Source organism: Pleurodeles waltl, chromosome 4_1 (genome assembly GCF_031143425.1).
Source record: "Pleurodeles waltl isolate 20211129_DDA chromosome 4_1, aPleWal1.hap1.20221129, whole genome shotgun sequence".
NCBI lineage: Eukaryota > Metazoa > Chordata > Amphibia > Caudata > Salamandridae > Pleurodeles > Pleurodeles waltl.
The window spans coordinates 186355127-186370536 of NC_090442.1; the positions used below are offsets into that span (position 1 = coordinate 186355127).

Here is a 15410-nt window from a genome sequence, read left to right on the forward strand (position 1 = left end):
GATAGCACTGAGGTCTTCAATGATGCTGGGTGGCAAGGGTTATAACAGAAAGGCTTACAAATATTCTAATAGTGGGACTAACTGTCTTTCCAACAACCTGCAGTGACATTAGGTGTATTGCTTTATATTACCAGAAATTTAAAATATCAGCCTCTGAATTCATTCTCTGCATTTCTTCATTGGTGTGCGAGGCAAAGTGTATTGTTTTTGGAGGACAGATTCCAGACTTTTTGCTATTCATCTAGTTTGAGACCTGTTGGTCTGAGCCAAGCAACCGAGCCGAAACAAACATTGAAATGCAGTGATAATAGCCATACAGTGATGCATCTGCAATGTGTTCTGCGGTTGCTAATGAACTGGTTGGACACTAACTTAATTTCCCAACTCCAACTGATACTGCCTCTTATCACTGGAGACTGTGTTGTCTACCACAGGTAACATATCTCCTTTGGACATCAAACTAAACTGCTGGTACTGTGCTTCAATTCCTCCCTTCTTGATGGTGTTTCTTTTTCAGGAGTTGTTAAAGATGATGCAGAAGATAGCATGCCCTTTCGGCAGGCACAATCATGAAGTCAAAGTGCATACTGGTCCCTAAGTAAAAGGATGGAGCACTTGCCATAAATATTTCCATTTTTTAGAGCATGAGAGGAGCAGTTGGCTTTGTTGTGGCAGTGGCCAAGAACATTCACTTGGTCTGCTAAACTAAGCCTTGGACCAAAGGCCTGTGAGATCTTGGAGGAGCTCTATGGTGCAAGGCCTTTCAATATCAGTCGACAGAGCCTAGAGATCCCTTTGATTTAAATATGTGCTTAGATATGTCTGTTATGTTGTCTAAGTGGGAAAGTATAACCTATTCAAAGACTTCAACATTTATGCCTCCTGAGTGTAATAAAAGTTGTCTGATCTCTTGGAAAATGCCTGTCTGGAATGTGTTTTACATTCACAGTTGGAGTTTAATGCAGCAGAGACATTGTCTTCATTGTTGGAGGTGTTCTCTGCAGAATAAGCCATGTGCAATCATTTTTCCTCTAGTATTACGTACATATCTGGAAAGGTCGAAATGTTGTATATCTGCTTGCTGACGAGTACCACAATATCAAGTATTGAAGGGTGCCTCCTTCAATGTCAAACATCTTGGTATCAAGTGCTTCCATGATTACCTTTGCAGTGAACAGGTGTAGAGCCAGTAGTTCTTAGCTGTCAATGAAAGCCATTAAATTCCTCAATGTCAATCACGTACCACAGCATTGGCATGACTGGAGTTCTCTGTTCCTTTACACCTTCCAGGGAAGGAAGGCAATCAAAACCAGTGTCAGAAAGTCCTGAGCTGAAGACTGCAGCTCCCAAAGTATTTTGTTTAGCCTAAATAACAGCAGCAGGATTGTTCCCTGCCTCTTAGCTGGATTCCATCCCTAACTTAGAATGTCCTCCTACACATTACTAGGCAAAGGGTTCATTAAGGACAGGAGGTAAGATGCAGAAGTCATGTGGATCTCTGGCTTTTTCTTGCCACATAAAGGTTACTTTACAAAGAGTCAATTCATGGTGTTTCTGTATAAAAAAAAAAAAAACTTGCTATAAAGATGTGGAACAGGACGATTATCTGCCTCATGTTTAGTCAAAGTAAACAGAGATCGATGTTCAGGGATCTTAACTGCCTGGAACAGAAAAACGAACAGCCTGCCAACTTCGTAAATCCATGTTGCCCACTTTCTTTGGCATTAAAAACAAGGAATTTCAGAGGCTCCTACTACCACAGTGCCATTTAAAGATTTAAATAGCTATGTTAAAAAAACTGAGTATGTGCCTTAACGTTTTTTTTAAAAACTCTAGATTAATTTCTTGTATGGGGGATTAAGTATCTAACAGGTTCAGAACTTAAGTTTAAAATAAAACATTATAAACTAAATACACTAACATTATTTTAACTATCTTCAAGTTTGTTTTAAAACCCAAAAGCAGGTACCTAGCTGTTTAATTAAACTAGGGCCTGGCACCATGCTGAACTGAAACAATAAACAAATTAAAAGTATCTTCCTTTTAATTTCAGCTACATCAAAAGCCGTAGCATACCATGAGCGGCAACGGTTTCACCTCACAAGAACATTACCAGGCTTCCAGGGAGGCTCAGATTAAGCCTATTGTGCAATATGCTTAATATCTTTGAGTAAACACCACCACAAGAGCCTGGATAACTGCTCTAAACCTGCTGCGAGTGCATCAGTACAATTTTATTGACCCTTCAGAACTCCCAACTGAAGTTTCGCTATGCACACTTGTACCATAGCCAATTGTATTAACACCTACTTGGCAGGCACTCCCACTCCTCCAACACTCGCAGCCAGGGGCAGCTCCTCCGCTAGAGCAGAGGAGCATCCCCCGCCAGCAGCAGGAGTTTCAAAAACTTTGAAAATAAAACAATATTATTTTATTTTTAAAGGGGGCAGGGCCATGGGGGTGGGGGCACAGAACACTCCCCTCAGTGCGCATGTATTTTTGGCCTGCTGTCTTGGGCCGGCAAAACACATATGGGCACAAAGGCTCTCTCCAACTCGGCGCTGAGTTGAAAAGAGCCAGCCCAGGCTCCCAGTCAGCGATGAGCCTGCAGTACAGCACAGAGCGGCTGCAACGTTTTTCTAATTTAGATTTTATTTTATCCACCCCTATCTTGCCACTTTTCGAAGTCACCAGCAGTGACTGCTCATAGCAAATATCACATGTGCAGATGATATGCTAGTCCCAGTCCATTATGTCACTGAACCCTGCTCCTACAGAAAAGATAAGTGCTCCCGATCAGAACCCGTGTTTCCAAGCTACAGTGGTTCTGATGACTGTTGTGTTTTGGGGATTGCAGCTGGGTGGTTTAACCACTGCCTGGCAACTAGGGATGGAATATGGAATGCGGGAAATAGACTGTAAGGTAGATTCAGTTGCTGCTGTGATCCACCAGGTTTGGATGCTCGTATCTTATCTAGAATAAAGGAGTAGAAGAAGGAAAAAAAACTGAAAACTGTGATTTCTTTAGTGGCGACAAGGATGGGATCAAAGGTGTTGGATCATCCCTGGCAAGGTTTGTGTGACGGCCACATATTGTCCAATAGTCGGCGGTAGCTGAGTGTTAAGGAATGGATCACAGCAGGACTGATCACAGCAGCGGTGCATCTGAGGACAAGTGGAGGGAGTGCAGGCTGGACATCGCAGGCACCAGTACCTGTGGCAGTAAAGGCATACCATATTCCGGTGTTTCATTTGAGCAGCACGATCGACGATCGGATTTATGTGTGGGAAGGTGGTGGCAAAGGAGGAATTAAACAGGCATCTGAGCCAGGGAGAGCTCAGAGGACGCATTAAGTTAAGAGAACTAAATTGTTTTATTTTTATTTTTTTTAACAGTTTCTACATTTGTGTGTTGAAAAAGGTAGCGCAAGCCTTCTACACTTACCTTGCACTGTGGTAAACATTGGCAGTCCTTGTTGTAGTTTGAACAAGGAGTGCGAGCAGTGTGCGTGCGTCAGAACGACGGTGAAGTGAACGACTTGGGTGATTTCTTGTAAAAAGTGGAACGGGCGTTTGTTCATTTATAATAACGCTGAGTGCGCATAGTTACTGCGTGCTAGTATAAACGAACTTTACCACCTGGACCAGGTATTTATTTATTTATTTGTTAAAAGACAAAACTGGGTGCGGGGTTTTGACCTGGTAGATATTGCTGTGGAGGCGTGTGTACTGGGAAATAATTCAAGCCAGTTTGATTTTTTGGAAGCAGGAGCACGTGGGGACTGGGACGAGGTTTACACGAAGTATTTGGGTAGAACCTGCTATTCAAGCGTTCAACAGGTGGTTTTTCTCGCTGGTCTTCATCCAGAATGGACGTCTTGGACAACGGTGACTACATTCCTTATGTTAGTTCATTGGGGGGTTTTTTCTAATAGAAAGAAGAGAAAATAACTATTGTAGCGCTTTTTATTATTTTATTTTTTAACTATTCCGGGTGAACCCGTTATGCCTTGGGAGGATTGGCAAGAGGCATTTGAAACATATTTGGAGGCCTTGGGTGCAGCTGTTTTCACAGCTAAAAGAATATTAGATTTTTTAAAACACAATCTAGTAGTGGAGGGAAGGATGGTTTTAAAAATGTTCTGTGGTGAATGAGGATGGTGAATGAGGATGGTGGTTCGGATGAAGAGGGTGATGAGCACGATATATATAACATAGAAATGGGGGCGTTAAGGGATCATTATGGTTGTAAGCGAAGCGTAGTAGTGGAATGTCATTAAGTACTATTCAAGAGCACAAGCCCCTCATGAATTAATTGATCAGTTCGTAAGTGCGCTATGAACGTCAGCGAATACGTGTAAGTTTAGAGATTTGCACGAGGAAATTATCAGGGATCAATTGATAAATCGCACAAAAAGTTTGCGAATCTAAGAAAAATTATTGAGTTTAAAAGATCCGTCTTTAGATGAAGCTATAACAGTGGGAGGGGGGAGAGAGTATATCATGGTATGTTAAGGAGTTAGGAAAAAATGGAGCAGATGATATGTTGGTGCAAGCTGTCAACACGGTGAAACACACAAAAATAGCAACAAGGTGGAAAGGAAGAAAAAATGCTATGGATGCGGAAGTGTAAAACATTTGGCATTTGCAATGAGTTGCCCTGCGAGAGAGGCCAAGTGTTTTGTATGTGACAAGATAGGACATTTTTCAAAGGTGTGTAACCAAAAGAAAAGTGCTAATAGGAAGAAAAGTCTATGTTGTTTACTTGATAATATTCAGAAGGAGGAACATAGTTGTTCTGATGAGGATGGCGATGTTGACGACTTTATAAAGTATTTATGATTAATGCTATTTCCATGTGTGAACAAATACAGGAAAAGAAGATTTTCAAATTGGAACAAGATCAATATAAACCTCTGAAGTGTGTGGTCAGCATAAATGGGGTGTTGGTGAACGTGTGGGCATATTTGTGTTCTCCTTACACACATTGATAAGATGACATGGCTTAAACTAGGACAGTGTGATTTTATTCAGCTCTAAAATAGAATTGGTGGGGCACAGGGGCAACAAAATTCCAATTATGGGTTGTTTCCATGGAGAAATTATATTCAAACAAAGGAAAACTGAATGTTGGGTGTATATGGTGGAGAATGGTTGCTGTTTATTGGGATGGAATGAACAAAAGGTGTTAAAAACAGTGTTGAATCCAAATTATGAAGAACAGGTTCTTGTAGTGCAGGAGGAAGCAGAAAAATGGAAGATTGAATTTCCTGGTCTATGTAGTGACAAATTGGGTTGTTTAAAAAACAAAAAAACTAAGTAATCATAAAATTGTGCTGAAGGAAGGCGCTGTACCAAGAGTGCATAAGGTGAGGAGTGTGGTGTTGAAGGATGCATTGAAGGATGAACTGGCGAGACTGTTGGAGTTAGGAGTAATACAGAAGATTGAGTCAGAGTGGTTGAGTCCAGTAGTTTTGGCTCGTAAACCAAATGGCAAGATCAGGATGTGTGTGGATTTGAGAGATCTCAATGATAACATATGGGTAGATAGGCATCCCATTCCCACCATAAATGAGTTGCTGGATGGATTTCAGGGTGGGAAGGTATATTCTACCTTGGATTTATCAAGTGCGTATCATCAAATTTTGTTGCATTCAGAATTGAGACATCTGACATCCTTCATAACGACTGAGGGGCATTTAGATTCATACGCATGCCGTTTGGTCTGGCATCTGCCTCTGCAGTCTTCCAGAGACTTATGCACAATTTATTAGGCGAGATTGAATGTGTGAGATGCTTTCAGGATGATGTGTTAGTACGGGGGAAAACGTGGATGAGTATGACCATGCATTGAGGAGGGTATGCCAAGTATTGGAAAGAGCGGGACTGACCGTTGAGGTGAACAAATGCAAATTTGCATGCCAAAGTGTTGGATATTTAGGTCACCCAATATCTGGGAAAGGTATAAAACCTAAAGCCAGTTTAATGGAGGCCATTAAAAAAGCACCTAGTCCAGTAAATAAGAATCAGTTGGCAGTATGTTTGGTCAAACGATTGTCAACAAGCGTTCCTCAACCTCAAAAGATGCATTGTTGATGTGGTCGAGTTGAAACCATTTGTAATGCAAGATCACACTATAAATTCAACTGATGCAAGTATGTATGGGTTGGGTGCGGTGTTGATGCAATGTCACAAGGGAAAGGAGCTTGTAATATCTTTTGCTTCGCTAACTTTGAAGGGAGCTGAAGCAACTTATTCTGCAATTGAGAAGGAAGCGCTTGCTTGGTGGTGAGAATTCAGTATTTCAGAAATTATGTATGGGGAAGGAGATTTGAGTTACGAACAGACCATAAACCATTAGTGGACATGTTCCCCATGAAGTGTGCCAGCTGTGCATCATCAAGGATTTCGAAATGGTTATATAGATTGCAGAGTATACATTTAATGTGAAGTACGTACCTGGTTTAGCAAACGTGAATGCCAATTCTCTGTCTAGACTGCCAGTTGAGGGAAAGTTTGATGAAGAATGGTAGGCGGCAGATTTACAGCACAAGAGCACAAAGGCTATAAGTGAAGAAGTATGGAAAACAGCACTGGAGGAGGATGCGAAAATACTAATTTCAAAAAGGAATTTGTGCAAGCATTGGTCGGAGTTAGGAGAGGAAGCCAGGATGGTAGCGAATTATAACAATGTGTGGTCTGAATTATCGTAGCAGAACAATATAATGAAGAGAGGAGACAAATTGATTGTGCAGTACAAACTTAGACAGGATGTTTTGGAAATTTTGCATGATGGACATGGAGGAATGTCTGTTATGAAGAGAAAAGCGAGAGAGGATTTTTGGTGGCCAGGCATGGATAAGGATGTTGAGAGGTAGGTGCGAAATTGTGTGAGTTGTGCATGTAGTGACAAAACGCATGTTAGTGGGAGAACGCCTGTGGTTCCTATCTCTTTCAAGACCAAACCGTGGCAGAAGGTGGGAATGGATGCGTGTGGTCCTTTTGAATTGGTTGGAAGTGAAAAAAGTTTTGCGATTGTAATGGTAGACTATCATTCTAAATGGTCGGAAGTTAGTGTAGTGAAGGCCATTAAGGCAGGTATGATCATAGCGTTTTGTGAGGAAGTATGGAGAAGGGAAGGTTATCCTGAAGAAGTGGTAACAGAAAACAGTTCGCAGTTTACTTTGTGCGAATTTGAAGAGTACTTAGTAGGGTGTGGCGTTAAGCACACTAGAACCGCTGTAGCACATCCCAGAAAAAATGGTTTGATGGAAAGGTTCAATAGGGTTTTGGGTGAGAATATACAATTGTCACTCCAAAATGGTTTGGAGTGGAAAAGAGAAATATGGCACTTATTATGGAATTATCAAACTACTACACAATCTCTGACGTTGGAGACACCTTTTATGTTGCTGAAGGGCAGGAAACCCTGTACCAAAGCTGTACAGGGGTGGATCGGTAGGGCAGGCAAGAAAAGAGTGGATGACAAGAATTTGTTACGTCGTGTGGAAAAGATGCAAGGGAAGTATGATGATAGGATGAGAGGTAAGGTGAATGAGTGCAAAGTGGCAGTTGGTGACTGGGTGCAGACCAGATTAGGGCAAGGTACCATAAAGGGTTTGTCCAAATGGTCGGAACCTAAATGTGAGATCAAAGTAAGGAGATTCAGTGGGGAGCTGGAGGATGGCAAGAGGTGGAATATGGCAAGTGTGGTCAAACGTAATGGTAGGGAAATGCGAGGGTGGAAAGAACATGTGCACGGAAGGAAATGAGGAGGAGGAACTAGTAAGGACGGGTATGGAAAAAGAGGGTGGTCAAAAAAACCAGAGTATTTAAAGGATTATTTCATGGATTAAAATGTGTGACAATAAATAATGTGTACATATGCAATCATTTAAAAATAATGTTGTGTCACTGTTAATATTCGCACATATTGTGTTTTAGTTAAGGTTATTGTAAGGGGGTGGAGATATGTTGTGTTTTGGGGATTGCAGCTGGGTGGTTTAACCACTGCCTGGCAACTAGGGATGGAATTTGTAATGAGGGAAATAGTGTGTAAGGTAGATTCAGTTGCTGCTGTGATCCACAAGGGTTGGATGCTCGTATCTTATCTAGAATAAAGGAATATAAGAAGGAAAAAAAACTAAGGAACTGTGCTTTCTTTAATGACTACCTCTGCATTCGCTATCAGAAACACTGGTAAAGGTAAAGTGACGTGTGGGTGCATTGCTGTGCAGGTCCCTGCTCCGAGGCTAATATTAACAATACAATGCCCGGGTACAGAAAGTGAAGGGCAGTCCGCTCTGTGGTTTCACAGAGCTGATGCACATGTGCAAACACTTAAGTGCTTTTGGCATTAGGTTTAGATTTATCATCAGTAATCCAATACAGATGTGTATGCAAGATAGTTGATGCCCAGGTACAGGAGGTGTGAGGATCTCTACCACAAGAAGAGATGCCCAGTGGTGCAAAAGGTTGAGGATTTGTCTGTCTGCTGCTACCATTATCTGCCATTTACAAAGAGACTTAAAAGCATTTCTGGCCCAGAAGGTTCAGAGGGTTTTGGTTATGGGGTGATATCACTCCAAGCACAAGTATCAGATAGCCCGATAAAATTACACCTGCTCAAAAAATAGAGGGCCTGATTAAGAGGTGGATGGAGGGAATTACTCCTTCACAAACGTGACATATATCCTCTCCGTCATATTACAATTCCATTACATCCTATGGAAATCGTAATACGGCAGACGTGATATCCATCACATTTGTGACAGAGTAACCCATCCGCCAAACTCTAAATCAGGCCCATAATCTCAATTATGCCCAGTGTTCAGAGCTGATTTGTTTTAAACTTGGGTACAGTATGAAATGTTCTTACCTATGAAATCCACAGATCTGTCCAGCCACGGCAGGATCTTCTCACAGAAGCTATCATTAACAGGCACACGTAAGAAATGAGATTCTGGAATAAAATCTGGCTTGGGGCAAGTGTTGCTGGCATTTACCACATAACCAATTTCATTCTGCTGCATCAGCTCCTGAAGGAAGGGAAAACAAAGTAAGAAGGATGCAGCACATATTGTGAAGCACAAAGCAAAGTGATAAAATAGGGGGATTATTTTGTATTACAACTAAATAATTTAACTTGAGGATATACTTGCTAGAAGGGGAAACTTCAAGATTTGTCTGGAACGACGCCATGCTGAATTTGCTGTGTGGCTGGAACGCATACAGTTTAATACATTCAGGGGTGTAAGAGTACAGTCCGCTCTAAAATGGTTGAGAGTGAAGATCATCCCATCGATAAAGAGTTGGCCCAACCGCAGCATTCCAGCATCCTACAGTATTATCATCACACCCTTCTCTAGTGTCAAGGGGCAGAGATGGATTGTACAAAGGGGAATATGCGCTGAGTATGGCTGTATGAGTCCAGCATGAGTGGCCATATGCCAAAGTGGGCAGCAGACAATCATATGTACCTGTTTCAGTGGTTTAGTAGCCACAGTGGTGCGGAGTCCTTCTGTCAGTGCTCTGTCCATTTCGACAGAAGTATAGGAAGGACCATACGTAGATACATACCAAAATGCAATATAATGCAATTGTGCTGCATGGAAGTATCGCTCCATATTAGGGACCCTGTGTCTGCTGTGGTTGAAGGGTAATGTTACTGTTTCTCATTTGAATCTCGGGTTGCGCCCTGCCCAGATTCATCTAATTAGTAACACACCTCTGATATATCTAATTGTGTTATTTCAGCCATGCGTGGTGCAAGATGTGTATCTGGATCTTTAACAAATAGCAAAATGTTGTCAGCATACAGTGACAACAGTATGTGTTTATTGGAGAATGTCAGTCCTCTGTGTGAATGTTCACTGTGGAGTCAGGTCACCAGAGGTTTGAGGGCAATGGCAAATATTAGATGGGGGCAGAGGGCATCCAGGATGCTCCCCCCATCAAATTAGAAATGGATCTGACATACAAGAGTTGATGCACATTGGGGCCAGAGTACAGAGCTTAGTAAGATTTAGTATTTTAAATGGGAAGTGAATGTTTAATAGCACTTTACACAGAGATGCTAGAGACAGACTCGGAGGCATAAACAGACAGTAGCTGGATTATAACTTTGAAAGTTTTCACATTCCTCTTCATTAGAGTTCTGTGACAATTACACAGCACAATTCTTTTTTTTGTTTTTTTACTATCTTGCTTCATTTACATGATCAGTCACTAATGTAGCTTTGTTTTAAGATGACAATGCTTATACTCTAGAAGAAATTACAATCACATCTGAAGGAAGAGCTGAGGAGTTCCTGTTGATCTCTTCATCTATAACTGAAGTGGGTTGGGACGGAATGGGGAGGCTGTTTTTGGGAATGTATTCTCTTTGTTAACTAGCTTTCCATCTCTTCTGACATGCTACAAACCGTGGCTTATTCCTCATAGCACTGATGGTATATGTTTGGTATTTGGTAAGTGTTTTTTTTTTTAATGAATGAGTTTAGGGCAGTTACCAAGGTGTCTTCTTTCAACCTGCAAGAAAAACATATTTCTAATTTTTTTGGGTTAATACGGGCAATTGTTACATGTGTCTCAAAAGCACAGCAATTTTTCAGGATACATTTACTCATGAGACCCAAATATTTTTTTATAATTTACACTGATAATTGGTAACCAGGCCTATTGGTTTGCCTGCCTCACAATAAATTATAAAATTCTCTCCCTCAACACTAAGGACCTTGATCACCCTGTCATAAGGAAAATTTAGCTTGTTTAGTTTTACAGGATTAGAAGAGATACTGTCCTTATGCGAGAAACAAGGATTGGTGTGGGAGAGGTTTTTCACATAAGGCACAAATGAGCAGGTGAGACTGTTTGTGCACCATTTGTTAAAAGTCAAATTGATTTGTAATGAAAATGTCACTTACCCAGTGTACATCTGTTTGTGGCATCAGTCGCTGTAGATTCGCATGTTTTGCAATAGCTCGCCATCTGGTGTTGGGCCGGAGTGTTACAAGTTGTTTTTCTTCGAAGAAGTCTTTCGAGTCACGGGACCGAGTGACTCCTCCTTTTGTGTCCATTGCGCATGGGCGTCGACTCTATCCTCAATTGTTTTTCCCCGCAGAGGTAGGAGTTGTATTGTAGTAATAGTGCCCATGCAATGGAGTGACTAAGTATGTACCTATATAAGGTTGAAATGATATATATACAAATAGTTGAAGGTAACTTCCGAACTGCTACAGGCTCCCGGGGAGGCGGGTGGGCACATGCGAATCTACAGCGACTGATGCCACGAACAGATGTACACTGGGTAAGTGACATTTTCAGTTCGATGGCATCAGTCGCTGTAGATACGCATGTTTTGCATAGACTAGTAAGCAGTTATCTCCCCAAAAGCGGTGGCTCAGCCTGTAGGAGTGGAAGTAGTCTGAAACAATGTTCTTAATACGGCTTGCCCTACTGTGGCTTGTTGTGCAGATAACACGTCTACACAGTAGTGCTTGGTGAATGTGTGAGGCGTAGACCATGTGGCTGCCTTACATATTTCTTGCATTGGGATGTTTCCTAGAAAGGCCATGGTAGCACCTTTCTTTCTGGTTGAGTGTGCCCTTGGTGTAATGGGCAGCTGTCGTTTAGCTTTAAGGTAGCAGATTTGGATGCATTTAACTATCCATCTGGCTATACCTTGTTTTGATATTGGGTTTCCTGCATGAGGTTTTTGGAATGCAATAAATAGTTGTTTAGTCTTTCTGATGTTTTTAGTTCTGTCAATGTAATACATTAATGTTCTTTTGACATCTAATGTATGTAGTGCCCTCTCAGCTACGGAATCTGGCTGTGGGAAGAACACTGGAAGTTCCACTGTTTGATTTAGATGGAACGGTGAAATAACCTTTGGTAAAAATTTAGGATTAGTCCTTAGGACGACCTTATTCTTGTGTAGTTGTATAAAAGGTTCTTGTATTGTAAACGCCTGAATCTCGCTTACTCTTCTTAGGGAAGTAATGGCGATGAGGAATGCAACCTTCCAGGTTAGGAACTGTATTTCGCAGGAGTGCATGGGTTCAAAAGGTGGACCCATAAGTCTAGTTAGGACAACATTTAGGTTCCATGAAGGAACAGGTGGTGTTCTTGGTGGAATAATTCTTTTAAGGCCCTCCATGAATGCTTTAATGACTGGTATCCTATAAAGGGAAGTTGAATAGGTAGTCTGCAGGTATGCAGATATTCCTGCAAGGTGTATTTTAATGGAAGAGAAAGCTAGGTTAGATTTTTGTAAGTGAAGCAAGTAACCCACTACATCTTTTGGTTTTGCGTGTAATGGTTGGATTTGATTAATATGGCAGTAGCAAACAAACCTCTTCCATTTACTTGCATAGCAGTGCCTGGTGGATGGCCTTCTGGCTTGCTTTATGACTTCCATACACTCTTGTGTAAGTTGTAAGTGTCCGAATTCTAGGATTTCAGGAGCCAGATTGCTAGATTCAGCGATGCTGGATCTGGGTGCCTGATCTGTTGGTTGTGTTGAGTTAACAGATCCGGTCTGTTGGGCAGTTTGATGTGTGGTACTACTGATAGGTCTAGCAGCGTTGTGTACCAGGGTTGCCTTGCCCAAGTTGGTGCTATTAATATGAGTTTGAGTTTGTTTTGACTGAGTTTGTTTACCAGATAAGGAAGGAGAGGGAGAGGAGGAAAAGCGTAGGCAAATATCCCTGACCAGTTCATCCATAGGGCATTGCCCTGGGACTGCCTGTGTGGGTATCTGGATGCGAAGTTTTGGCATTTTGCGTTCTCTTTTGTCGCAAACAAGTCTATCTGAGGTGTTCCCCAGATCTTGAAGTAAGTGTTCAGAGTTTGGGGGTGAATTTCCCATTCGTGGACCTGTTGGTGATCTCGAGAAAGATTGTCTGCGAGTTGATTCTGAATCCCTGGGATAAACTGTGCTATTAGGCGAATTTGGTTGTGAATTGCCCAATGCCATATCTTTTGTGCCAACCGGCTCAACTGTGTTGAGTGTGTCCCCCCTTGCTTGTTTAGATAATACATTGTTGTCATGTTGTCTGTTTTGACGAGAATGTATTTGTGAACTATTATTGGTTGGAAAGCCTTTAGTGCTTGAAAAACTGCTAGCAGTTCTAGGTGATTTATATGCAGTTTTGTTTGATGTACGTTCCATTGTCCTTGTATGCTGTGTTGATCGAGGTGTGCTCCCCACCCTGTCATGGAAGCATCTGTTGTTATTACGTATTGTGGCACTGGGTCTTGGAAAGGCCGCCCTTTGTTTAAATTTATATTGTCCCACCATAGAAGCGAGAGGTAAGTTTGGCGGTCTATTAACACCAGATCTAGAAGGTGACCCTGTGCTTGTGACCATTGTGATGCTAGGCACTGTTGTAAGGGCCTCATGTGCAGTCTTGCGTTCGGGACAATGGCTATGCATGAAGACATCATGCCTAGGAGTTGTAATATCATCTTTGCTTGTATCTTTTGTGTTGGATACATGCGTTGTATGATGTTGTTGAAGTTTTGAATTCTTTGTGGACTTGGAGTGGCTACTCCTTTTGTTGTGTTTATTATGGCTCCTAGGTACTGTTGTACTTTGCACGGCAGGATGTTGGATTTTGCGAAGTTGACGGTGAACTCCAGTTTGTAGAGGGTTTGTATGATTTGATTTGTGTGGTGTGAGCACTTTGATAACGAATGGGTCTTGATTAGCCAGTCGTCTAGATACGGGAATACATGTATTTGCTGCCTTCTGATGTGTGCAGCGACTACTGCTAGACATTTTGTAAAGACTCTTGGTGCCGTTGTTAAACCGAAAGGCAATACTTTGAATTGGTAATGTATTCCTTTGAATACAAACCTTAGGTATTTCCTGTGCGATGGATGTATTGGTATATGGAAATACGCGTCTTTGAGGTCTAAGGTTGTCATGTAGTCGTGTAGTTTGAGCAATGGTAGCACTTCTTGTAGTGTGACCATGTGAAAGTGGTCTGATTTGATGTATGTGTTTACTATCCTGAGGTCTAGGATTGGTCTTAGCATTTTGTCCTTCTTTGGTATTAAGAAGTACAGTGAATAAACTCCTGTGTTTATTTGTGTGTTTGGTACTAATTCGATTGCATTCTTTTGCAATAGTGCTTGAACTTCTGTCTCCAGGAGCTCGGAATGATGTTGTGATAAATTTTGTGCTCTTGGTGGTATGTTTGGAGGGAATTGTAGAAATTCTATGCAATAACCATGTTGGATAATTGCTAGAACCCAAGTGTCTGTAGTGATTTCCTGCCATGCTTTGTAATAATGACCTATTCTTCCCCCCACTGGTGTTGTGTGGAGGGGATGAGTGACATGTGAGTCACTGCTTAGTTGCAGGGGTTTTGGGGCTTTGAAATTTTCCCCTATTCCTAGGGAATTGCCCTCCTCTGTATTGGCCCCGAAAGCCTCCCCTGTACTGTCCCTGGTAACTGGACGGTGTTGCCTGTGAGGTGCTGGCTTGTGTGGCCTGACCCCGAAACCCCCCTCTAAAGGGTGTCTTGCGGAAGGTGCCGTAGTTTCCTCTGCTCTGCGGGGAGTAGAGTGCGCCCATTGCTTTAGCAGTGTCCGTGTCCTTTTTAAGTTTTTCTATCGCTGTGTCCACTTCTGGACCGAACAGTTCTTTTTCATTGAAAGGCATATTGAGAACTGCCTGCTGTATCTCTGGTTTAAACCCAGACGTTCGTAGCCATGCATGCCTTCTGATGGTCACGGATGTATTAATTGTCCTTGCAGCTGTGTCTGCTGCGTCCATGGAGGAGCGTATCTGGTTGTTTGAAATGTTTTGCCCTTCCTCAACCACTTGCTTTGCCCTTTTTTGTAGGTCTTTGGGTAGATGTTCAATGAGGTGTTGCATCTCATCCCAATGGGCTCTGTCATAGCGCGCAAGTAGTGCTTGAGAGTTGGCAATGCGCCACTGGTTTGCAGCCTGTGCTGCGACTCTCTTTCCAGCTGCATCGAACTTGCGGCTTTCTTTATCCGGGGGTGGTGCATCCCCAGATGTGTGGGAGTTGGCCCTTTTCCTAGCTGCTCCTACAACGACAGAATCTGGTGGCAGCTGTGCAGTGATGAAAACAGGGTCTGTAGGGGGCGCCTTATACTTTTTTTCCACTCTTGGTGTGATTGCCCTACTTTTGACCGGCTCCTTAAAAATTTCTTTTGCGTGCCGGAGCATACCAGGGAGCATAGGCAGGCTTTGATAGGAGCTGTGGGTGGAGGAGAGGGTGTTGAATAAAAAGTCATCCTCGACCTGTTCTGAGTGGAGGCTTACATTGTGAAATTGTGCTGCTCTAGCCACCACTTGAGAATACGCAGTGCTGTCTTCTGGTGGAGGTGGCTTTGTAGGGTATGCCTCCGGGCTGTTATCTGACACTGGGGCG

General features: G+C 42.3%; 1 protein-coding gene across 1 annotated transcript in view; it reads right to left on the reverse strand.

Moving 5' to 3' along the window:
* DUSP16 (dual specificity phosphatase 16) overlaps window positions 1-15410 on the reverse strand; it is a 231182-nt gene that overhangs the window by 14719 nt on the left and 201053 nt on the right. Inside the window, exon 5 of the mRNA XM_069228021.1 lies at window positions 8879-9038. Coding sequence (XP_069084122.1) covers window positions 8879-9038 — 160 coding nt within the window. The remainder of the gene's footprint in view (window positions 1-8878; window positions 9039-15410) is intronic.